General features: G+C 42.0%; 1 protein-coding gene across 2 annotated transcripts in view; it reads right to left on the bottom strand.

Moving 5' to 3' along the window:
• doc2b (double C2-like domains, beta) overlaps nucleotides 1-27,084 on the bottom strand; it is an 82,128-nt gene that overhangs the window by 19,028 nt on the left and 36,016 nt on the right. The window contains exons 2-5 of one of the 2 annotated variants that reach the window (XM_069539638.1): nucleotides 21,661-21,740; nucleotides 14,441-14,464; nucleotides 7,267-7,341; nucleotides 150-259 (exon numbers count right to left, since the gene is read on the bottom strand). In XM_069539638.1, coding sequence (XP_069395739.1) covers nucleotides 150-259; nucleotides 7,267-7,341; nucleotides 14,441-14,464; nucleotides 21,661-21,740 — 289 coding nt within the window. The remainder of the gene's footprint in view (nucleotides 1-149; nucleotides 260-7,266; nucleotides 7,342-14,440; nucleotides 14,465-21,660; nucleotides 21,741-27,084) is intronic. The other variant, XM_069539639.1, reaches the window with a different exon arrangement.

Raw genomic sequence — 27,084 nt, 5'->3', positions numbered from 1 at the left:
CACTTCCTTTCACTCTGTTTCCTCTTTTCTTTTGTTCCATGTTTCTAATTTCTTTCCTTTTATACTTTCACTCCCCCATTCCCTTTCTACTTTTTCTCTTCCCATGCTCTTCCATTCCTTTCCTTTCCTCCCTCCCTCCCTCTCTGTACCTGAGTGTTTTGCGGACCATATCCTCGTCGGTGATGCCGTAGTAGGTCAGGGTCTCGCTCCACACTGGGTTGAGTGTGTTGTGCAGGGTCTTGGTTCGAAGTTTATTTGCCTGAAAGACAAACAGAGGAGACGAGTGAACGTGACGCTCGACTGACGCTCGTCTTCCTCTGACTGAATCTCAGAACTCGTCTCTCAGGCGTCATTAAGATGCTTCTAGTTACACGAACATCAGTGAAGACATGCAGCCTCTGGGCCCTGCAGAGAATTAGCTGAGACGAATGCAAACACACGCTCACTGCTGCATTTTGAACAGAGCGGAGAGTGACAAGCAAACACTGGACTGCATCCGCAGGAATATCAGAGCAACACAGAAGTGTTTCAGAGAGAACTCAAACTTCTCAGGAACAAATAAAACAGTAAAGGACCAAAACACCAGAGAAATGAAATGTTAATTCATTTATAATATTGATTATTTAATACAAACAGAAACCTTCAGACGTGTCGTTCATTAATGGAGCGCACTAAAGACTGTGCATTGAATAGAATTCGTTTGAAAGGAGAAAATGAAGGAATTGGTCGTGATATCAACATGGTTTTACTTCCTCGTTGCACAAATGTCACATCATCAGACGTGAAGACTGAAGCGATCCCTGTGATCCACTTCTTTTTCTTTCCCTCTGTCTCAACTTCCTGCAATTAAGTTGAAAATTCCCAACTATCCCAAAAAGTGTTTTCACACTGCACACGTCAAGAAACACGGTTCAGTTTGATTTTCGGTGTGTCGGTCTGAGGAACCTTTCACACCTGGTGTCTTGGTTCAGACCAAAGTGAGAAGTCAGAAGGAACCACTTTTGGAAACCACCTTATTCCACATCACACTCAGAGTCACTGGCTGGTTTGATGAGCAGGACCTGCATCATATCAGCCCGCAGCATTTCCACTGACGGAGACGAGCTGCAGGTTCGTCAGTGGAATATTGTTCTGAGCCGGGGACAGTGGTTCAGTTGTGTCATGGGTGATGACATGTGAGGCTGCTGAATTTAATCAATTAGCTGGTGTGATTATTTTGCAAGTCCAGTGGCAGCGTTCCACGTAATAAACCTCTGATTGTTTCTGCCTCAATCAGTGGTTTTTTCCCACAGGAAGGATGTTGATCACACACACACACACACACACACACACTGTGTGTTTTATATAAAAATGCAAATACCAGATTTTATCCTATAATTTAATTTAACTCCTGAATTTGAATCTTGGATGCATTTCCATTATTACTCATTTATTTTCCTTCCCTCCGTTTCTCTGACCTTCATTACAGGTTTTGTTTTTCTTGTTGGAATAAAATATCTGTGAAACATCATCTACATGAACTCCATGAACTCCAGATCATCATCATCCCCTCAAACCATTAATCTGCCAAGAGGAGCAACTTGTAAATATTTATAATGTTCTGAATATCTCCCTTGTTCCACTGAACCTACCTGAACACACACACACACACACACACAAACACACACACACACACACACACACACACACACACACACACACACACACACACAGGGGCGAAAGCAATACCCAGCTTCCAGTTACACCTGTTTTTACTAAATAATACAAATATTAAAGACATTTATTCATCATGTATTAATATGTTCTTTAAAATAGTATAATTTAAATATTGATTACACAATAACCTTTAAAATCCTCACTTGTATTTACTGTTAATTTAATTTGAAAGAGAATTTGGCTGTAAATCATCAAACAACATTTCTTAACAATATCTTATTAGTCCTGAAATGTCCCCCGTAAATAAATCAAGATGTGACATCTGTCCATTTAAATCCTCCATCGCCGTCTGAAGCATCGTCCCCTTCCTCGACCGACCGCACTGTTGTCAGGCGCTAAGTGGATCGTTGGCAGGATGGTGAGAAACACAAGAACCCATCAGCTGAATTACCGCGTCGTCAGATAAAAGTGACTTGTGGGCAGGGACGTCAATAAATAACAATGAGGGGGGCTGACCTGAAGGTACGGACTCCAACAAGGGTTTAATCAAAGGGGTACAAAGCCTTAACTGGTCCAGATCATTGAAACGACAAAACGTCAGAGTGACGAGCTGCCACTGAGCTGGAGGAGCCAGTGAATTCAACAGATAAGGAGGGAATCTGCAGCAGCGGAGGGAGTTTCCTGTTCTGCACGTGTGAGCGGCATTAAAGGTGAAATAACTCACCGCCGCCGCCGCTGCTGCTGCTGCTGCTGCTGCTGCTGCTGCTGCTGCTGCTGCCTCCTCACAGACGGAGGAAGAGGAGCAACCGGTGTCACAAGTAATTTCAGCTGCAAAGGTCAAAAACCTGCGTTCAAGCTTTATTGCAGCTTCGGGTTTTCTGCATGAACCTGTGGATCTATAACCTGCTTCTGTTCCGAATGCTCTCAGAGCTGCAGGACGTGAAGAGAGAGAGAGAGTTGTGCAGGAGGGAGAACCAACGAGCTGCAAACCGATTCTCCGTTAACTCAAACAGCTCAAACTGAAAGATGTCACCACTGCAGCTGTAGTAACAAGACTTGACCGTCTGTGTGGACGATGAAAACGTTCAGGAGTGAACAAACAGCAAAGAGCAACCTAGAGAGCTCGTTAGATTATTTTGAGAAGTTTGAAATATGTTTTGGTTCATCATGTTACATACAAGCAAACACGGAGACGTCACATCTGACTCTACGTGAGAAAGTATTAAGTATTAACGTAATCGTCCACGATGTTTTCAACAGGTGGTGTTATGAGTCATGTTGAACCCATATAAAAAATGATAGCATTAAATTTGTGCTCCAGTGAAACCGTCATCATGTTACAGCATCTAACCTCTGTCAGCAGACGTCACTGTGATGTGGAATAATTACAGGCCTTTCATTGTGTTTGATTGTGGCCTCGGCGGAGATGAAACCATGATCTGACTCTGCAGCCGAGCGTGAAACTTCACTTCTGATTAGAGCGCGAGCAGAACTTATGACCTCTTTAGTGGGTCTTAATGAGGCTCTTAGACCGAGCCTAATGATTATTTTGAGTGCGAGCGGAGAAAATATGAGAGCAGGGGGAAGGTGACGGCATCTTGTTTTTTATACACTGAGGCCTCCTACTCAGACAGGAGACAAATCCCAGAGGCAACGTGTCCTCACGGAGAGTTTTACTGCACTTAGCAATCAAATAAAACATCCACGTCTGTTCTGAGTGTCTGTTAATTAAAGCTGATAGGAGCTTCGGGTGATTACCACCAGAGCGGGACACATAAAGAAAAGAAAACACGCTCGCATAAATTCAAACCAATCAGAGGAAGAAGATGGTGAAACTTTGACACAAGCAAATGATCTTGTTAGAGATTAAAATCTGGGCTATGACGGACGTCTGGAGACAATCCCAGCTGACCAGGGACAGAAGGTCGGGACCCTGATGAGGTCGGCATCATATCACAGGACCTGAAGAAACAACCCTCCACGTCTCAGCAGCAGAATTTGTGTTTTTGCAGTTTGAGGAATAATTCATCGTATTTTCCCATAAAGTTTATTATTCATTTAAAGTGACGTGTTTCCACATGTTGAGTCCCACATGCTCGTTTAAAAACGAAAGATGATCGTACCTGATGATCGCTGTGACCAGCGTTAACAGATATTATCGCATTTTTACGATTGTTGGAACTTCTCAACATTCCTCCTGACTGTGGTTCTGCAGCTTCTGTTGAAGCTTTTGAAAAGAGCTCATTTACTCAAACTGTAATATTTGCAGTGAGATTTATTGTTTGATACTTTTCTATGGTGTTAGTATTTCATTAATGTGAAGCTGTTTGTGGCTCTGCTCTGGGGGAGGTGCTTTACTGAATAAACAGATTTGCTTGTTATGTCGGGGGAACACGCTGAGAGTGAGAGGATCAGTATCAGCCTGGCTCTGGCCCAAGTGAGAAAACGCCTGAGACTCACTGATCAACACTTTGCGTCTCACTCGTGAAGCTGAAACAACAATTGATGGTTTTTTGATGATTTTGACACAGACGATCCACATGGTCAGAATTTACAACCCTCGTTCTGCGCTTGTGTTTAGAACAAGTTTTGTTCTTTGTCAAATCCGAGCTTGATCATAAAAATAGGATCGCAGTTTAAATCCCCTTAAAACCTCATTTTATTGTTTCTCCATTTCTGTTTGTTCATGGAATGAAGAACGTCTTCATTAGTGAGCGTTAAAGCTGCTGCTGGGTCTTATTTTTTATTATTATTTTTCTCACAGTGGACTGATGTTTTACTGCAGAATGATGACATCAGCTTCAATAATCACCAACAATAACAATAAAAAGGGAAACAAAGCAATTGTCCGTTGAAAAATTAAACATTTCCATTTAGAGCAAATGAGGGTGAATCACGCCTGATGTAGTTATGTGTCATTTACTTTTCAATGGTTCTATAGAGAATTTTTAACCTCAGGCCAGAACAACTCAGTTTGTGTACACTGGGTTTTCTCTACTTCCTCCTGTTTTCTAAAGTTAGACAATCATAACCAAGCAGGATCCTTGAGAGCAGGATCTTTAGGTTCAACGCTTACACTCGAAACCCTGCGCTCACAGGGCCTCTTTGAGAGCAAGCAAAAATCTGACCATGAAATCGTTAAAAATTCCCTCTCTTGAATTAACAGACAGGAGGAACCTCACAGTCTTGCAGTTTGTCTTTGTTAATGTTTTTTTTTATAAAAACACACAGATCTCACAGGAGGCATCGAATCATGTGCATCGGCCTCAGGGTGAGAAGGAGACTCACGACAATCTGTGGAGGAATCTTTGCTGTGGACCAAATTTATTGGACGGATTTTTATCACAGATGATAACAACACTTGTCTCCAACCGGAGTGATTAAATGGGAGGAGCTGTGCAATGAAACAAACACACAGCAGACAGACTGTTATTTTATTGGCCTATTCCACTTGTTGTGTGACAATTATTGTGCGACAGTTTCATTGCCGTCATCAGGCCCTTGGCTTCCTCGTTTTCTGAACGGCTAATTACACATTCTCACGGTATTAATCACGACTCTATCTTTGCACCGGCGCTAATTAGTCCATTTTTAAGATGCTGGGAAAACATGTGTTGCGACAAAGGCCTGTCTGCACACACGGACCGGTCAGTAATTTATTCCAGTCAGATATGGAGAGACTGGAAATGTTATTAACACTGTGTTTTGTACGTTGACTGCTCAATATTGTCTGGCTGTGCACACAGTGGGCAGAGTGGCTGACAATAAAGGCATATGCACAGCAGACATGATGACTGTTTCCATCTGTGTGCAGAGACGGAGGAGTTGATTCAGAGGTGCAGAGATGGAGCAAAGCCTCGGCCTGAAACTGAGCGATGTGACGAGGACGTTGTTGTGCATCTCTCACTTCCTGTTTATTCAAAGAACAGTGACGAGTCAGTTCCTCTGGATTTTCAGTGTGAAACCCACAAGTTTGCAGGAATATTATCAGCTCCGCAGGCTTCCTCAGCCGTCGTCATGGCAACCAGAATATATAGAAAAGAAACGCCCCGTCGGTCTCCTCCGTAACATTCGCACTAGCTCTCCGAGTGAATGTTTTGTTTTCCTCGTGTCTCTCGGTGACAGATGATCATCGCTCTGATCTGTTCTCCACATGCGCTACAGTTCTCAAACTTCTGCATCATTAGCTTTCGACTGTTTCTCACTTGTGCCTTGGTTGAGAGAAATATCTTAATGTGCTATATATCTGTTATTACTTTCCTCATCCTGTCCAACGCTGCAGCTCCTCTGTTCAGCCTCTGTCTGAAACACTTCATTTACCACAGACGTTTGGCTTTTAAACATTGCAGAACATTTTACATCCACAGAAAAAAACCTAAGCAACAAATGAGAGGAAAGAAAACCTGAAAAAGTCACAGGTCTCCTTAAACGTCCAAGAAATTTCCCCAGAGAAGGAATCTCAGTGACATTGTTCTCGCCCTCGTGTTTAAAATATTAAATTCTACTGTAAACTACAGCAGACTAACATCTGGATCATGTTAATGGACAAATTAGTCTCAATCTCTGTCCAGGACCTTTAGCTTCGTACGACAGTTCACGTGCATTTGTCATGTGCGTAAACATGATGTAGATTGTCTACAGGTCTATGTCTCTGTTGCTTAGTTACAGAAAATACTACGAGAGACGCATCAATCAGGAAGTGAATGTTGGTGACCGCACCGTCTTCTCCAAACGTCTGTTTGCTCGACAGTTTTCAAACTACAAGTTTAGTGACGTTTCCAAAATTCTCCGTTTTAAGTAAAAAAAACTATGGAGTGGTGTTAAAAACAGGCGTAAACATAACAAGAGTGATACGTTTAAAAGTCAATTGTAACGTGGAGCTACTGTTACCTGGCTTCTCCTCAACCTTTCACACGTCTGTCAGACGTGGCTACGCACGGAAACTTGTCAAAGAAGTTCTGCAGACACAATCACAAAGTTCACATGGATAGAACGAATGAGACGAGGGTGAAAAGCTTTTCTGAAGAAAGGCAGATGTGAGTCAGGTAGATGGATAATCACACAGCTTCAGCTTCCACTGAGCCGCTATTGGAGAATACACTCATTCACAGGATCTGTGTTAGATTTTAATGAAAGGATTAAATTAACCTCAAGGCTCAAATGAAAGAATCCACTGTCTCTTATAAAACAAGCAGTGACTCATCTCGTGCGTAGAAATTCAAGATCCAGCTCCATCTTTAGTTCAGGTGCATAATGTGGTCGTATACAGGCGGAGGAGCAGAGAGCTGTAGTGGCTCTTAAATGACAGAATGTACATTATGTCTCTTCGAGTGTGTCCACTCGCTTACTGTTGTTTGCATTGACGTAGCGCTGATGCACCGAAACATCCACACTGTGCTGCTCCCTGAATCATGAGGTCGATTTATTCGCTCTCCTCTCACGATCAGAGTAAAATAGACTGTGTGTGATCCTGAAAACTCAAGCAGCAGCAGGCAGGAAGCAGAATGGACGTTATTTAAACATAATATTTTGGGAAATGCATTTATTTGATTTCTTTAGACGTGAGGGCCATAGATCATTCGATTCATCATTAACTCTCATGGTACGTACCTTGCTGGCGCCGGGGAGCAGGTGCAACTTGACATAAGGGTCTGACAGCCCATTGTGGTCCATCGGCTTGAGCCCCTGGAGAAGAAGAGGAACAGTCAGTCATTACGATGAAAAGGTTCCACACACTGTGAGAATATCAGGCATTGATTTGTGCACCAGTGTTAATTACATGGCTACAGGTTCATCTGGTTAAATCCTCTGAGGCTGGCAGGTCGGCAGAACGGCCAACACACGGAAACAACCAACCGTTGACACTCATTCATTCCTACAGGGAATTTAGAGCCAATAACTTTTGACCAAAGGAAATTAAACAACCATCTGTAGTACGTAGACGTACAAGTGTTGATGGACGGGACATGAACCAAACTTAAATGTAAAACTGCACCTTAAATGAATTTTTCCCAGAGGTGGTTTCTGTCATTTCAAGTAGTTCTCATCACACTGATGTTCAAGTGCTACTTTTTTGCAGTGAGTTTCATTTTAAATAATTGAAACAGGCTGAAGTGTCATGACCTTAATAATGCAGCTCTGTGATCACTGCTGATATCTCAGATTTTATTTTAGTACAACGGCAGGAAAAAAGAGATGCGTCATCCATCTTCATTTACAGCCTCCGGTCCAGCACAGTCCCTGCTGGAGAGAGCCTCCTTATCACGCTGGGAAACTTTAAAGAAGAGGTTTTAACATTTTAATATTCTTCTCAAGAGTAAATCAACAAGGATGCATTGTGCGAAGGTCACGCATACGATGAACAAATCAAACAAACCATGTGGGCGCTCACCGAAACGTCCCAAAGAGATTCGGAGGGAAACGGCGGAGGAAGATTTGAGCCACTGATGCTGACAACAGGAAATTCAGCCTCATTTCTGGTTCCATGACAAAAACTTTGTGATGTTCGACCAACACAGAGTTTTTCTTCATATCATAAGCAGGAGAATTTGCTTGGGTCTTTACTGAAGCCATTTCTCTTTAAAGTTAGCGTGAGGAGCTCATATAGAGGAGCTGCTCCTGGACCACGCTGGAGTATCTCATCTGGTCCGGAGACTTGTTCAGATAAACTGTGCACAATCAAAGTTAATGGACTCGATAAAGTTCTCTGTGGAAACTCATGCACATTTCAGAGGGATCTGCTAATCTACAGAATTGCATGAACGTCATCTCCGTCAGTTGGTTCCAGCCTCTGCTCAGGACGCCTCCAGGGCTGAACGCTGTCTTAAAAAAGTTCCTTCCTTTATTCTCTCCTTCTTTATTAACAGAAACATAACACAATAAATATCAGACGCTTTACAGCACATAGGAGGAGATGGGGGAGTGTGAGTCAGTGGGTGCAGAGTGTAGAAGAAGAATATGAAAGAGGGACGTGAAGAAAAGGTAGGAGGCTTGAAAAGAAACGTGAGGAATCTGTAAATCTTTTTCAACAACAACAAAACATTCTCTCCGCAGTCTTTTAATAATCCAACATTTTTCCTGAATGCAAGTTTATCTTCGTGGCTGAAATGATCTGAGCTTCGGCTGATGCAAAATGGAATATATCAAATACTACTACTATAAATACTACTATTTCCTTATTTTACTGTTTTCTAAACAGAGTTACAGTGAAAATAAACCATAATAAACAATACTCAGCCTCAACGAGGTTTAAAAACCTTCATAGCTTTCTGATCTTTCAATCCACAGATTTCATTTCTAATCTTCCAAATAATACGATTTAACATCACAGAAGAAAAGCCATCACTCAAATAGAGAAAATCCTGTATTATCAGCTTCGGGCCATTATTTTAATTGTTCCGTCTTTAGGTTTCTTTTTTTTTTTTTTTCTTCCTTTAATGGATCAAAAAGAGGAAAACAAAACAAATATGAAGTCTGTTCGAGCGCAATTATCAGGCTTAATAGAAGAGCTCGGCTCAAAGCCCAGCACTCAGCAGGAATTACTGGCAGCAAAATGACACACTCAGGCTGTGTCACTAACAAGAAGACGGGGCTGCTTCACACACACACACACACACACACACACACACACACACACACACACACACACACACACCTTCAAATAGACCAAATTGCTGCTGTTTTCACTGGTTCTAGAAAACGTGACGTACAACACAGACTCTGGTGTCGCTCCTGTTCGTTTTAACGCTTTAGGTCCAGATATGTCGTAATGCGTAATTGTTCAGACACTTCCACTAGAGGGCGCACTATAGAACTCCGACTGAGGAGAACTTCTAGGTTTGTGTTCCGTAAATATAAAAACTTCGCAGACGAAGCGATTGCTGCGTCATCGTAGATGTTACGCGAGATCCTTCGATCAACAACATTAAAACAATGGCGAGTGTCACGGCCCTGAGGTTCACATGTGCCTTGAATCTTGTACCATTCTACAGAGGACTCGGTCTATTCGGTCTGTCCTCTGTAGACTTTGAGAGGCTGCACTTCCTGTGGCTCAGACACCTGAATATAGCTCATTAGCTCCATTACTGGCATGCACTGAATCCTGGGATATCCTGACCTGGTCTGCAGCCTCCTACAGCTGACTTCTGTCACTGCTTTCTTAAAACATACTTTCACGTCTGTGTGAGTTTTAAACCTCATCATTAGTATTATTACTAAGATCATTTCTTGAGCGGCCTCTGATAAACGTGTCCACATTGGACATAGTCTCAGATCCGATCAGTTCTCTGTAGAGACACAACAAAACGTTCAATTAATTGATTTGACTTAATGATACTTTCTCTGGTGCATTTCACCTCATTATGACCCGGCAGAGAAAATGTTCAGTGACTTGAGCTAAAACATGATCATTTAAATTAACAACCTTTCCGTGACCTTAATCAAAGTGTTTTGTTTCCTGAGCCTCACTTCAGTGGGGGATGTGACCCCTGAAGTCTGAGGTCACGGTCCTGAGCTTTGTTCACCCGTCATTCATTCATTATCACCGCACTGGAAACAAAAAGGAAACTTTCAAGTCTCCATTTTTCTCTTATCATCATTACATTTGCATTTAGATTTTGCCGAAGGCTTTTCATTTTTCATTCTGTGTCTTGAGAGAACAAGTGGGGGAAAAGAACGAGCCTTGTCTGTCAAGTTTTGTGTTGATGGCAAAGTTGTGAGTAGCCAGAGGGTTGAAATGAGCTTTTACCGTCAAATTGAACGTCCTCGTCGTCCAAACATTTCGTTTAATGCTGCCTCAACTTCCTGTGATTGATGGGAAAGTGTGGAGGTACTGTCTAAAAAGATGTTCAGGAGTAAAAGAAGAAAAAATGTTTTCGTGTTCCAAATCACTGAACCGTCAAAGACATTTTAACTTCAGACTAATTAACTGCTATTTTAAGATCAGGTTCATGCTAACTGCACACTAAGGGTTCTGGTCTCAAACTCGAGCTTGTGTAAACTCTGTTTTTCTGTAAACGGTAACAGTACAGTTTCATACAGTGCATCTATTAGCAGCACTTTTTTGTTTGCAGATAGAAAGACTGGGGATCGGACTGCCGACCGCTCTACCCCCTCAGCCACGGCCGCCCTTCTTTAGCCTCACTGATCCTTACTCTTCATGTCAGTGAACCATCAAACTAATATGAAGCTGCTGTTTTAAGCTAATAAAAAGTGAAAGTTACATGTTTGTGGCTCCGCTGCTTCACTGAGGGACACGACGCTCAGCAGCAAATATCAAAACAGACCTGTGACGTCTGCAGCGTGAAAATCAGGTATTAAAACACTGACTACGTCCTGATCTCTGTAGGAGCAGCTGTGACCCGTCCTTCTTGATCTTGTTTCTTATCTTCTCAGGAGCAGCCCGCTGAAGCAAACACGTATATAACGTGTTAAATCTTTTTCCACGTGCAAACATAAACCATGAAACTGTAAATCCAGTTTCATGGTTTATGACTCTGATTTCCATCTTCCACCATTACCTCTTGGTGTTGAAATGTACTTTTCAACTGTGTTTTCCACACACAGTTACTGAGACGGCACCACGAGAGCTGATTGGAGAGGGTAATGCGCCGTCTTCATCTTCCCCTATTGTTGCCGTCAGCGACCACCTGAGCTATGATTTAAGCGGAGGCACATTATGAGGGGTTGGATTGGGACGAGCAGACAGCTGTGTCATGCTGCTGATTGCGCGCGCTGCCTGTGAATACTCGCTTGATCATAATTACCGAGGGTTGGAGAAAGATGACCACGGCGAAAGGCAGATGGGTAACATGCATCAGTGTGTCCGCACACACTCGTTCACAACAGCTCGCCTGGATGACGGCCCGTAAATGCTGTGAAATGAAGTCGAGCTCTCTTTTGTTTGGGGAATTATCAGCTTCCTTTTTAACGTCGCTCGGAGGAAGTGAGGCTGGAGCTCAATGTGCTGGGGCCCGTCAGGTCGTGTCGGGTCAGAGCTGGAGTGGAAATATGAATAGCGTAATGAAGAAATATACAAAATGAAATCTTATTTAAATCCTGCAAACATGCACCTTTATAAACTGTCGTGGAAATTTGGCGCTCAGAACACAGAGACAGATTAAAAGCTGGAGGCAAGAGTCTGCTATTGGTGGTCGCTAACATCCGCTAACATCCACTGGTGGTCGCCCGACATCCGCTAACATCCACTGGTGGTCGCTCACATCCGCTAACATCCACTGGTGGTCGCTCAACATCCGCTAACATCCACTGGTGGTCGCTCACATCCGCTAACATCCACTCACATCCGCTAACATCCACTGGTGGTCGCTCAACATCCGCTAACATCCACTGGTGGTCGCTCAACATCCGCTAACATCCACTGGTGGTCGCTCACATCCGCTAACATCCACTCACATCCGCTAACATCCACTGGTGGTCGCTCAACATCCGCTAACATCCACTGGTGGTCGCTCACATCCGCTAACATCCACTGGTGGTCGCTAACATCCGCTAACATCCACTGGTGGTCGCTCACATCTGCTAACATCCACTGGTGGTCGCCCAACATCCGCTAACATCCACTGGTGGTTAGCATCTTAACTAGAGCTGAAGACCTTCAAATGCACAAGTGATGTTCTTCATCTTGTTCTAATGGCAGATATCTGATTAGCAAAGATCCAAGAGTTGCTTGACTTCTTTTTCCCTAGTTTTCCATATTTTGCACCGCTGTTTAAAACTGAGTCCAGGCTCCTGGTTACTGGTTAAGTCTTTATTTTGCATATTTTTATGATCACGACGAGAGGATCACGTGCACGATTGTTAAGTCTCGGTGTAGTTTCTCATTTCTGTGCATCAGTTCTATCTTTTGTTTGCTCTGTTCGTCTCCTGAAATAATGGCATTACATAAATCAATAGAGTGTCATCTTATCAGTACATGAAGCCTCAGAAGACGCAGTTTATTCTCATACTGCTGACGTCTGTTTTCTAAACCCTCCATCATCACACGGGGTGTTTATTTTCCGCGGCGCCACCATCAGCCACAGCATATGTCTTCATTAGCATATCTGACTGGCCTGCTAACCCGCAGGTGGAGGAGGCATCAATCACCGGCAGCAGCAGATAAGAGGAACGGATGAGACGAGGCATCGATCTCGTCCGCAGGGAGCCGACCTGCAGTCGTGTTTAAGGAGGGGTTAATGCCGCAGGGGCCGCCTGGGATCAGCGGAAGGGCCCCGGGGTCAAGGCTACAGGAAGCGATCCGCAGTGATGGAAGTCAGCAGCGTTGAGAGCTGGCAGACGGGTCCCATTCATCACCGATAAATGTCAACGCTGATGATGGAGATGCTTAAGGAGGAGGAGAGGGCTGAAGGTGCAGGGTCACGCTGGGACACGCGAGTATCGATGCTGCGCAGGTCAATGGTCACGTCTCATTGATTTGGTGGAAGAAGCTGATTTGTGATATTTGCCACAAAGAAGAAAAACTGAACTGCCATTCAAAAAGCAGTTGGAAGGTTTAATAACCTGCTTGTTATCGCACTGATGCTCGAGTCTTCTTTCGTTTAAAGTCATAAACAGTCAGAGATAAATTAACCTGAGATGTTTCCAGGAGCTACAACAGAAAAAATCCCCACAATCCAAATCAGAAACGATAAACATCCAAATCGATAAATGATGTTTTCTACAAACCAGGAGTCCCAATTTCTGCTTTTCTACTTTTTTATTCTAACAGTGGAAAGTGCAAAAAATAAACAGTGTGCTATAAATCTTTTGTAGAACTGTGTTTGGATTTAGAGCAAAACTGGGAATTCAAGACACAGATCCTGTCTCGATATCTTGATGTGATAAATAATTGGCACACTATAATTATTATTATTATTAGTAGTAGTAGTAGTAGTACTAGTAGTAGTAGTAGTAGTAGTAGTAGTAGTAGTGGCCAATTTTAAGATTTACAAATGACAAGAACTGAATCAATACTTTATTGATTGTGCAGGACTGACAGTCAATCAACAAGTTATATAGAGAATATATATATTTGCCTTTTTGTTATCACACATACGCAGCATCAAGAAGCTCAAGCACTGTATCTGAAAGCCCCACATACTGTGTATAAATAAGCTGATTTGTAAGGTGGAAGAAACGATTTCATTAAATTCTTATTCTGACAGTGAACTATGTTGCTGTCAGAGAATGGAAGGAGTTTTTTGGATTTACATGTGTTTTCTTAAGTTGTGGTAGAATGAACTTTCGACCACTGTACTCTGAGTTAGAAAAGTGTAGATCTATGTGACGTTTTCTGAGAAAAGCAGAAACTCACAGATTTCTGAACCTAATTAAAAGTATTTACCTGAACAAGCCTGATCTATGATGTGTCGCAGCACCGCTGATCTAAAGATGGAGTTAATGGTTAATTAATCAGTAAACTGTTTGACCTTTCAGTGCAGTGTAGTCAATCAACACTTTGCTTTGTGTGCTCCCATCAACTTCATTTATCAAACTCTTCGCTTTTAATTACCTGACTTATTTTGGAGAGTAATTATTGACTCTAATGTTCAGGCGGAGAAGAACTGGAGAGCTGAAGCATAAAACATTCATTCATAAGAAACAATATTGTTTTTTGAGGAAAAGTAATTGAATCACGTCACGGGGATAACGAGAGGGAGCTCAGGGGAGGTTAACTGGGGTCGGCGAGGGTTTCGATCAGGGTTCACTGGGTCTGGACTGTGGGTGGATGAGACTATTGATGGTGGGGACTGGCTGGGATCTGAGCTCATTTTTTGCAGCTTACCTTCTTGTATCTGGGGACAGGAAGCTGTTTTGTTTTGGTTTGTTTTTTCGTCCAGCACAACAATAAAGCACAGAGACGACGAGAGCATGCAAAAGAATAAGAGGGAGGAGAGAAAGAAAGAGAACACTGAATGTGAGCAAATGAAACAAGACAAAAGACAGAAAACGTTAAACAAAAACCAGACACAGCTTGTTGATTAAAGAGCTCAAGATGTGTGTAAGTGTGAAGTTGACCCAGGCGACTTTATGCTAAGCTAAGCTAATTTCTTTTTTTTTCTCCATGCAATTAATTTGTACATAATTGATATTTTCCAAACGTGAATCGATGCAAGTTTTCACATCAGCGATGGAATTTCAGCGGCTGATATTGCTGCTATATATTTTTGCTGACACGTAAACGCCTAACCAATCAGAATGTGTGTTGCTGATGATGTCACAGTTTGACATAAAGTTTATTTGTCAACTTGTTTATTATATTTGTCTGGATCCGTTGCTCTCAGAGTGCATACGGGCGTCTGGTCTTTTTCTCTTGTTTAATAAAATAAAAGCACCAGATCACTGATGCTTGATGTGGAGTCAGTTTCCAGACGAGCAATTTCTCTTCTTTTGATTTACTTAATAATCACACACATCTAATTCCACCTCTGAAGTATTTGCAGCTTCCTGTGGCGCTGCTGATGTGAAAAGGTCTTAACGCTGATATTGATCCTCTGATATCTGTCTCGTCCAAAAAAAATTTCACAAAACACTGAGCTATAACTCAAAGCCGTTGATGCAAAAATCTTTAAGAAATAATCTTTAAAAATCTTTTAAAGGCAAAAACAAAAACACATTTCTATTTATTGTTTTAATTGAATTTATCGCGTATCTGTCCGAGACTTGGCAGCACCATCGTAAGATACGAACCAGAATTGATTTCTCTGTCGCTGTGACGTAGCAGCGACTCGCGGCTGAACCACCGGCCTTGAGCGGGAAACTCTGTTTGACATTTCATCGATATTTAGAAACCAGAAAGTGACAACTGACCAATAAAGAAATGGAATTTTCCATTCATGCAGGGACACGAATGACAGCGAGTTGTATTATGAAGCTTTTCCTATTTAAACCGGTGACACAAAAACTGATACAAACACGGATAATGAACACAAAAGAGCAAAAACGTAGAAAAATGTGTGTGTGTGTGTGTGTGTGTGTGTGTGTGTGTGTGTGCTGGGCAATGAGAGGCCAGTCTGCAGAAGGAGGAGAATGAAAGACTGCAGTGGAGTGTGAAGGCAGGTTGTAGTGTAGGCGGTGATGAATAAACACGTCTTACATCTGCAATTGAATAGTGAGACTGAGTCTGATTCACCGATACGGACAGGAAACTTGTTTTTCTACAGAGGGAGCTCGTCGTGTGGACGGGATCCGATAAGGTACGACAACACAAAAGGACGAGGCCAGTAAAAGCTTGTAAAAAATAATAAACTGATAAATAAACCTGTTTCTTAATGAGGTCTTTCAAATGATTTATATTCAGTCTATGCTGCCGACGTTTATTCTTCTAATCATAATTATGGGGAAACGTTAACAATCAAAATATCTGCCACATCAACACATGGACTGAATTTCATGAAGAATATTAATCTGCAGCTTATTTGTTTCCTCTTGAAGCAACACAAAGTACTTTTAAAGATTGCAGTCAGTGTTGGTTGAATTCTAAATTCTAATGCTTGTGTCTCTCAGTCTCTTAATTACCAACAGAGACACTTGCAGTGAGGAGAATATGTGCAGTTCAGAACACAGACTGCAGAGCTTTGGAAAACTTGGAGAGCGATGCAGCGACGAAGCCGTCTGGAACCAAATGGACGTTTTTTTTTTTTGCCTCTGTGACTTTTTTTTCCAGAACCAGTGGAACGTCGTCAGGAAAAGTTTGACCACAATTATCTTCCCTGAAGATGTCTGCACTAACTCCTGTTGGAAGTGGAATTAGAAGTTCGGAACATGATCAATGATAAGCCCACACTTCTTCTTCCCGGTCTCTATATTGAGGCTGGTTCAAGCCGAGCAGCGGTTGCAGAGACGTCTGGATACTATCATCGTCCAGGTGATCGAAGTTTAAACTTAAATCATTTGGCGATTGTGTGGTTTTGTGCATCATCCTCCAGAGTCAACTAGATGTAGTTCATCATCTGCAGACGGGGGAGATTTAAAACAGACCTCAGATCAGCTGTGACCTGAGAGCGAGCTGGAGGGAACAGTTGTTTTAGCAGTTGTAGTTTTTTTTAAAGGAAGATGTGTGAGACTGTGAATTGTTGTGTAAATGTTCAGCCTTCGTGAAGCTGAGTAAGCGGAACATCGGCAGAGGAGGCAGGACGGGGTCTCCCCCTGCAGTCGGGGCCTCCCGCAGGGAGCAGCTCTCCGGTGATGTGAGGATTCCTTCAGTGGAAACAAGGTACAGACAATCTAATTCTTCGTGATTTTAGATGCTTGTAATGTCGTTACAGGAGGAGACGGGGAATCCTGTTGTCAGCCGAGCAAAGAGAAGACGCAGAAAGTGGCGGTCGTGTCACTGAGTGCGATTTGAAATGCTACAAAACAGAAGAGCAGAGTCGTTTTATCTTTATATCAGACGGGCCGCCAAGGTGAATGCCTGATGTCTGTCTGTGTTCTAGTAGCTCCACAACAGACGCTCTGTTCTTTAACTTTCTTACATTAACGTGTGCATTTGTAGTCTTGGAGTTAATCAAGCATTCTGGGTTTTCTTCTTCCTACGTGTCAACACTAGATTTTCATTGTAAGAACTTTTCTCTTGTTTACCACTGGAACACTTTTATTATAAATCCTCGAATTCAGCTTTCTGGCATATCCACGATAATGAGGCACCACTGTCACCACAGAGTTTTGGTAATCTTAATTAACTATTGTGTTCTAAATCTCTGCTCTATTCCATTTTCTCCTCTTCAGCTGGAGAGTGAGATTTAAAATTAGAAACTCCTCAATATCTCCTGCACAAGGAAAATAACGTTCACCTGAAAGTTTTAAACATCACTTGTGATCTTTTACCTGTTTTATGAATCAGGTTCAACTCTTGATGTCCGATGGCTGCGAGTCAGCGAGAGAGAAACATCCAGTAAATTTAGACGAGAATCTTTTTAATGTGTTTGAGTCAGTGTCGATCCCACACATCCTCACTGCTGCAGCCAACTGAGACGAAGACCACGAAGAGGAAGTGCCGTCAGCTCTGAGCTATATTTGTCCTCCTGTATGTCCACATGTATGAACGCCCTTTTTAAATCAATTAAAACCATTTCAAGGGGCTGAAATTGACTTATTTCTGTCATTAGAGACATTACAACGGATGTGATCTGATTCACAAAAGCTAAAGTCTGACCCTGATTACACGTCATCGTCCACACGGAGCAGTTTGTCCAACATTTGATTATACATCAGCACTTTTTCTCTCAGACAAAGAACTTGGGTTGGACAAGGATGGACAATGCAGCGTCGCTGGGATTTTCCAGAAAAAATACTTGTAGGAACCAAGTAATTTGTACACTTACTTTAAAACGTCTTCCTATCAGAACTGTAAAGATGCTCTAATTGTCCTATATCTGATAGTAAACTCTGTATTGATAGTATATTGATCCATATTCTATGTTTATGTGTACATATGATATATATAAATACACATCTGGCTTATTACAACACTATTGCTACTGTAGTATTACTGCTTTTATTACAATTAAAAGGGTACGCTGTGCTATTATTATCATTACTGCTATGCCATCACTATAGATTATTATTAGTATATTGCATGTACACTTACAATAATACTTACTAATAACTAAACCAAAGTGATTTTATTGCCTAAACTGAACCACAGACAGACGGGACCGTGGACGTGAACCCTGCTCCCACCTCCCCCAGGATTCCTTGGTAAGTAAATATACCTTCAGACTCTGAGCTGTAATAACATAAATAAATGTTTTTTGTAATTAGAAACGTGTGTTGAACAGAGAGGATCAGAGAACTGTACGGATTACATTAACACTGAGCTGAGATCTGATTGAATGACACTTACTGCTCAGTGGAAGTAGCATCAAGTCTCTGGTACTCAGAATAAGGTTTCATCAGGACATATTAAAATATTAATTGAGCGTAAACAACCATTAACTGATTTAGATTTTCATAATACCGTATTCTGTTTGACTGACAGATACCAAGATAGCTCTTGTTGCCTGCAGCTGTAACTTTTGTCCCCAAACATAATCTGAGCGTCACTGTAACGTCTTTGGCTCAAATAGGTGCTAGTTTCCCTCCTCCAGCAGTGAATTGCTCGGTGGGATGGATGTCAGCGTGTGAACAAACAAAGCTCATGTTAAAAATCCCTGTGAGACAACATGTCACACGGTGTTATTTCATAAACAGTCCTTCGGGAACATCAAGGGTCTGAAAACTCAAACAGGCTCTCACGGCAGTCATTTCACTTTGTAAGAGAAGCTTTTGTTTAAAAATTAAAAAGAGAATTATCAAACTGCTGTGAAGGATTCAATTAAATCAAGTACGAGTCTATGGGCTGTTTGTCCTTCTACCATTCATTAGTTCCACTTACTTGATTAATTCTGAGGTAAGAAACTCTTTTACCTTAAGTGTAAAACTGCCCCCCTACGCTTTTGTGAATGTGTTCATGGTTTCTCAGTTTAATAAAATATTGGCTTCAGTGCAAACACAACATTTGTTTCACTGAGCATTAACGAACTCATTTATAAACATACAACCAGCATCTATGATATATGTGATCAGAATGATGTGGTCAGAAATCAAGGGCCTGAGACCAAAACGTAGAAGATGTGGGAGGGTTTCTCTCCAATGGATCGAGCAGCAGAACTGGACCCATTCCTGCTTTCAGCATGACGCATGGTTAAACTGGGTCTCATCCAGAAACCATCTCAACGCACAGTCCTTGTCTTATACGTCCTAAACTGCAACAGAGCTAAGAAGTTAAAATACAATATCAGACCATAACTTGACCATGACCATAATGACCATAATCAAAACAGACAAAATCTATATGATCACACGGTAAAATGAGGTAAAACAAAGTTCACAGGACACAAGGCGGAGCCCTGAGGGACCCCACAACTGATACAGGATAAGAAATGATCCATATTTACTGAAAAGTTGTTGTGAGATAAATACGTCTGTAATTAACAGGCAGATAATCAGACTGATGTATTCAACTATGTCCGAAGAAAGACGTGAGGTTTACAGAAAGTAAACCATCAGTTAGCAACACCCCGAGAGTTCAGAGGATATTTATTCTTACCCTCTGAATCTAAATGACAGCAAACTTAGAAACATGTGATATTTTTAAAGCATTGATGTGTTGAACCTTGTGTGTAGATACTGTAGGATGATGGATTAATGAATAATGCTCCCACACACTCACAATTCTAACTGTTGTGTTAAACCCGGAAACATTTTTTTATCTCCAAAAGTACAAAAACTATTCTTCTGTTCACATATTTCCTATTTCAAGAAAGTCAGTGTGTCTATTTGAGCAAATTTGATTCAGTTTTTATTTTATCTTATTATTTTCTTTGCTAGAATTTTTTCCATCAGACCAGCGGCCGTTTGCTCAACACGCCTGCGACGATATAAACTTTGTACAGATGAGCTTTCACTGTAGATGTAAAACCCTCTCTGCATCGTACACTGTAACCAGCACACCAGGCCCCAGCATGAGTCCACAGAACTTCAAGTAAACTTCCTGTTCCTGCTGCGTAAACCTCCCATTCTTCCAGAGCCAGGATCCATAAGATCTAATTAGAGACATGATTACTCAGAGAACACTCAATTACAGTTACTACTGAGGCAACTGCAGCTCTGGCAGCAGAGTAACAAAACAAAACAAAATTCAGTGGTTTGAATAAGTGCTTCAGTAAACAAATTAAATTGGAAATTGGTAGATACGGTATTTGAGAGAGGAGAATAATTTTCTCTGCTCGGGTGCGCAGCAGACGAAGAGGAGCAGAGCCTTATAGAAAATAACCTCCATAAATCAAGATGGCCCGATGCCGGCTCTTCTGTCCAACACTCCTGCCAAGACTGGCTCTCCGATGCCCACTCTCCTCCATACCACCCATTCAGAAAGATGGATAGGAAGCGTTATACCCGCTGACAGCAGCCGCGGCTGACAGATCCCTCACTTCATCACCAGCAGCACGAGCGCATCAGAGGACAGACGCCCCCGAAACTCATATTCATTGTGAATTAACTCAAAATTGGCTTCTTATTAAAATCAGATAAGAGTTAGTTATTGCTGCCCACCTCCAATATGGTGGACGTTATGTTGAGGGATTATTTATCTGGGAACGCATCAATTCCACAGTGTTTTCCCACTTGAAGACTTTAAACAGCTGCAACATGAATCTATTCTGATCTAGAGCAACACGATAAGAGGAGATTTCACTTCAGACAAAACTGCCACTGGAATAAGAAACTGAAAATATTGAATTTTGAAGCTGCATTACCAATGAGGCGCTTTTTAAAAAAAAATACAATGAATATTTCAGTACTTCATTCAGGTGTGTGAGTCTCAGGCCAAAGTGTTATAGAAGAGGCTTCATTATAAAATCAATATATTTTATAAAATCTACAAATATATGATGTTGAAACGATCTCCTGCATCGGTCCTCCATGTTAATGGATGGAACATGGACCATACATGTTCCCTTAGAGCAGGAGAGTAATAACAGTGTCCCACTAATTTATTTGGAAACCCAATTTTTCATCACTAGGGTTTTTTAATTTTTTTTAAATCCTTCAAATTTGGCAGGTTGGTTGACGACACATTCTTCTGTGGTGTGACAAACTCAAAACACATATTTATTGCTGCCGTACACAGACTTTAATGCGTTACGAGATGAAAATAGATGTAAATCTCACGCAGACTGTGGGATGTGTCGTTGTTCCACAGCCTCTTTGTGCCAGTGCGAGTGTAGGCAGACGTGAGAGTAGGCTGATGCACAAATGTTCATCTTTGTTTGATTGAATCTAAGAAACATATTGAAAGACTGTCAATTGATTTGTATTGATAAAAGTAAAAAAAAAACAATTTGCTCGTTTCAGCGACTGTGAGACTTGAATTGCAATTTAAGTAACGGAGGGAAAGTTTTTCTGAACATTTCTGGGCTGTGGATTTAAAGACTGCAAATCATCGTCATCGTCACAGTGGCTCACCTTGGCTTTGTTAATGGTGCAGTGTAGTGCATTGTTCTCTTGGTCGTACTGCAAACTGAATTCCAAGGTCCCCAATGTGGCTGCAGAGACAAAGAAGAAAGACAGAAATTAGTTGCTGGAAAATATTTCTTCATGCTGCACAAACAACTTTGCTGGGAAGAGAAGAAATCCAGTCCGTCCAGCTCGCTAATGGTCCTCGTGGGAAATTCCCTGGCGTTAGCATCACAGATGTAGAATTAAAGCCTCAATAATCACCACAGAAAGGGACATTTACGAAAATGAATGATCAGGGTTTTGAGGTTTCTCAGTCTTTGAGTCGGGAACAGACATCAAAAGCACAGTTCGTAGTCTGAGTGGTTATCAGGAGAATTGAGGAAACCTCGGCCGGACTCTTTCGCTCTGGCACAGTGGTCAGACAACACTGAGAGTCGCTAATCAAGTCTACAACAGATCAGAGTCCTGACCTGCTGATCTTTACAGCACCACACGCGACTGAAAGGAGAAAGTTAAAGTAGCCTAAAGAAAAGGTTTGCATGATAATAATCCTCCGGGGAAAATTCCACATCAATCCACATCAAAATGAGATATAAAAAAAAAAAAATGATAAAAGGAACAAAACCACTTGATTTCATGTGTGGATGGAAAATAAAACACGGAGGTGGTGTAATATCTTTAAGCTCTTTACAAAGACACGCGACTTATACTGTTCGCTTTTCATTTGAATATCAAAGTGTGAATAAAACAAAAAAAAAAAAGAAAGTGCAACACAAAGCTTCAGAGCCTGTGAGGCTGTTTGAAGCCCACACGTCCTGGTTCTCATGTTGAGCTTGTTGAAATGTTTTCATCCCAACAACATTTCATTAGTCCAGGAGACGAGCGTCCCTCGTCACTTGGCATTTTGAAGGGACAAAGGATGAGATGATGCCATAAAGTGTTACAGTCAGCCGCTCAGCACCGCGGAGCTCGAACAAGACGTAGAGCAGCATCTGATTTTTTTTTTTAAAACGCAGGGTTCAATACAAACAGGGGGTGAAGTGGGTTTCACTTTGAGCCTGGGATTCAAACCACCGGAGGAGGGAAATAAACCCCTGATTAGATGAAGCTCCAAAAAAACAGCAAAAACATGAGAATCAACTGAAAAATTACATAAACTAATAATTAGAATGAAAAGATATATACATTTGTAACGTGGCTGCTCTTTAATTATGTCAATTAAATTTATTTTCATTTTGACATCTTAATATCGCCGCTGGATGGTTTCTCATTCATCTGCTGCATTTGATGCTCTTTGATGCTCTTCGCTCTATATCCACCTTTTACTGTCAGTTTCTTCAAGAAATACTTTATTTGTTAATCATGCATCAAAGTAATATTGCTTTGGCAAATCTAATCGCACCAGATCCAAGGATGAGATAAATCGTCCCACCTCAGGAGTCCTGACGGTGCTGTGTGGAAAATAGAAAGTCGGCCTTCCAGTAATTTGCACAACATGAATGGAATAAATTACAAATGTTTAAAATCCAATCATCCACTTTAGTTGGTGAAACTGATCATTTCGTTCTTTTCATCTGAGATTTCTGACACAACTGTTGGAATTCGTTAACTCAGACTTTCAGTTCAGCAGGAGACTGAAAGTACACATGAGTCTGCAGAGCGTCCAGGTCATGTTACGGCAAAACTACGTGTGTTTGTATATTACACGTGACGATATATTCATTTTAAAAGTGGAGAACCCTCAGCTCAGTGTGAAGCGTGGACATAGAAGCGGGAGCGACAGAGCTGAAGAGGTCAGAAAGGCGGCAGACAGCAGCTCCAGGCCTGAAGGACGAAGCTCCGGGGACGAGCTCAGAGAAAGTTTCAAGGCTGTGATGAATAAACGTATCATGGACTTGTGTTTAATGACAGATGCTGCGGGGGAGGTTCTATTTATATTCTAGAATATATTTTACCGTGGCTTTATGACAAGCAGTTAAGAGAGGGAGTCCTGGATCAGGCCTCAGGCTCTCCATCAACATTACTACTGTAAACCTTGACACACACACACACACAGATCTAAATACCACAACAGGTCGCTTTGTGTGTTTCCTGTAAAATAATAGCGACAGAAGACGAATCTGTAAAAGCTGTGACTCCCTTTTCTCTGCAGATTTAGATTTAATTGGCCAATATGTTTCACAGGAAGACGAACAGGTTCATTCTTAAGAGGAGCGTTGTTTCCTACATGAAATTTAATACATTAATATTTAATCCACAGTAACCGAGCCTCAGTTTGTCTGTGTTCGGGGGAACAATAGCTGCAGCTGCATGTGGGTTGCTGGGGTTCAGCCCAGTAAGATGCATCAGTGCTGGGAGCCCAACAGCAGAATAATAAAGTGGAGTCACTTCATTTTTCTTTTTTTGAGCCATATTTCAGTCTTGCTGCGGAGCCTAATTTCAGTGAAAATGTGATGTGATAGATCCAATTCAGTCTCAAGTGACTCCTTCACTCTGCCGAAAGCAATAATTACCACATTTTCCGGAAAGAAACACGTGTTCTTTGCAAAGAAATGACTAAATAACCTTATTTGTGTTTAGAGTTTCAACAGGAGCCAATTTGCAGAATATACAAACGAGGCTGGAAGTAGCAATGTAGTTTAATAAAATACGTTTACAGTCGTTGGAGGCAGGCAAACAAAAAGCTAACTCATGCATCAAACAGGAGAAACCCAGGAAATCAACCAACGGACCAAACAAAGAAGAGGAATCTTCAGGGAACGAGCCTGGAGCTTTAAAAGGAACAAACAGAAATGTGGGGAAACACCAGGGAACCGAACCAACCAAGGAGACCGGGGAACAGCTGTACAGACTAAATATACCAGGGAGGTATAAAGATGGCTGGGCACATGTGAAACAAAAAACAGGAAGCAAATAAAGCAAAGGCACGCAGCAAATAATTTCATGAATTAATAAAGTTCAAACAACTGAAAAACAAGTCAACAAGAATTTCCACAAGAGCATTTAAAGGAACAATGTAGAACTTCAGCCACTAGGGGTCTCTCAAGCAACCTAGTTTGATGATGTCGTGAAGCAGCGAGGGATCATGGGAGTTATTGTCCTCAGCACCATTGTTGATGAAAAGGTGCCGATCGTGTTCACAGATGAGAGACATGTGGGATTTAAATTAAATCAGATGCGGAGGGAAATAAAGTGTTTGCAGCACGACGACGACAACAACTAACATCAGGTGAAGATCAGGGAGGATCTGACAGTAGATCAGCCGGTGTGGACGTTTCCCCGGGGACAGAGAGATGCCAAAAAAAGTTGGTGAGATTTTTTACAGCGTCATCAGTTTTTGCACAAAGTCGGTCAGTTTGATGATTTATGTGCTGACAGAACTCTGTTATCGCAGCCGTTGCTTGAGGCAACATATTGAGGAGGACGCATTGACCACGATGGATCGCGGCTTTCAAGTAACACGGGCAGAGCGTTTTCCAGACGGGGCATTGATTAAAAGTCGGCCGTAAAAAAAATAGCACGGGCTCTTAACAGTTTTTGAAAACAGGTCGTGCTTGTGTGGTTGTCAAATTGTCAAATTACTTTCAAATGGGAGAATTGTATTTCTGCTCCAGCATGAAACTCTTGAAACTTATGGATTTCAGATTTTCTTTGCTTTCTCGCTCATTTGTTGTGGAGCCATCGACGTCTGTTGTTGGAAAAAGGTGATTTATAGTTTTGTCTCACAGCTTCAGCTGGTCTGTCTTTACTCCTTCAATCATGTGAGTATGATGATCAATATTTTTACAGAAATGCAAAGGAATAAAAAAAAATACATTCATCTAAACTGATATAAAGATGCTTTGTTCCAGATTTAGTAGAACATTTGTTCCAACAATGGAGGAAGCAGGGTTTATGACATGTTCTGCAGCCAGCCACCAGGGGGCGATTAAGATGTTTTGGCTTCACTTTAGGGAGCTGTCATGTCGTCCATCTTAATTTACAGTCTGTGGTTTGATCAGTGGACGATACCGAAGCAGATCGGCCGTGAGTCACGTGTGGCTTCATCTGTTTGTTTGCATCAGGTGAAGTTTTATCTGTTTGATCTTGGCTTTGAGGTTCGGTCACTATCGTCCACTTCAGTGAGTAATTGAAGGTTTACAGGGAGGAAACTGCTTCACAAACAGATTCACACATTTCTGCCTGATGCGACAACACAAGCCGAGCCGAGCGCTATTTGTGGTCACGGTTCTCTCTCTTGGCAATAACGGTGTTAAAGGAGCTGATGACGGAGACACGGCCGACAGCGACCGGAGGTTTTCTGAGCGATGACTGCTGTCAAAGTGGCCGTCACCACGCTCGGTTTAGAGGAGCGCCACACCAGCTCCGTTACTTTCCTCCAGGCTAAACCGCCCGAGGGAACCCCCCCCCCCCCCCCCCCCCCCGAGTGAGGCTGACCGGGCCGTCACCTCCAGGTCCATGATGCATTGCAACGCTCTGTACATTTATACTTAAAACCTGGTTTCTCTCTGCGCTGAATCTGAAAATCCACTGCAGACGTGGACTTTGTGAGCGCAGCTGAACTTTGATATTCTCTCACATTCTCCTGATCAACACGGAGCAGCTGAGGTTAGAGCTGTTAAAAATATACCGCGCACAGTGTGAGCACCACCACCCGTTCTTTTTCTGGGCTCGCTCAGGTGGAATAGAAGAGCAATTACGGCGCCATTACCACTCAAAGTCAAATTGCATAAATTGAGTGCAAAGTGATTCATGTTGCAAACTGGGTCAAACACAAACTCACACGGCTGAGCAGGAAGTGAATGGAAATATTCAATAAAGAAGCCAAATGGGAATTCATGGATTCTTTATGCAAAATCGTCATTTTTTACACGTTCACATAAAGTGTGTTAACCTCAGTGTTACGTTTGTTAGCTTTGTTGTGACCTGAACAAACAAAGCTAACAGAAAGTCAAAAACAAACGTCCCATCTCATCATTTTCATCATCACAAGACAAATTAAAGTCTAAAGTTCTCTCCACTTTAACTCTGTTTTGGTCTCCACCAGACCCCGTGAACAATATGAGTATGATAGATGTTAAAAATAAATAAATATACACAGAGCCAGATTAACCATTCCACCTGTCGCTAGTTTTTATGCTAAGCTACATGACCAGCTGGTTGTTCATACTGAATATAAAGATGGACGACATGGCCGCTCTCGAGAAGTGAAGCCAAAACATTAGATGCTCAATGCTGGCTCCTCCATGTTAGCATATGGCACTGACAGGTCACTTCAGGTCGTTCTTGTCACACCGAAGTTTGTTCACGTGTATAATCTGTAATTTGATCCCAGGAAAACAGGGTGAGTCATCATGATTGACAGCTGACACTGACTCACAAATGGTCAGGTGGGTGTATAGGCGCGATCTCCAAATGATGTCACCAGCA

Source organism: Paralichthys olivaceus, chromosome 15 (assembly GCF_024713975.1).
Source record: "Paralichthys olivaceus isolate ysfri-2021 chromosome 15, ASM2471397v2, whole genome shotgun sequence".
Taxonomy (NCBI): Eukaryota; Metazoa; Chordata; class Actinopteri; order Pleuronectiformes; family Paralichthyidae; genus Paralichthys; species Paralichthys olivaceus.
The sequence above is the reverse complement of the archived record's forward strand: the minus strand, read 5'-3'. Positions and strand labels throughout refer to the sequence as shown.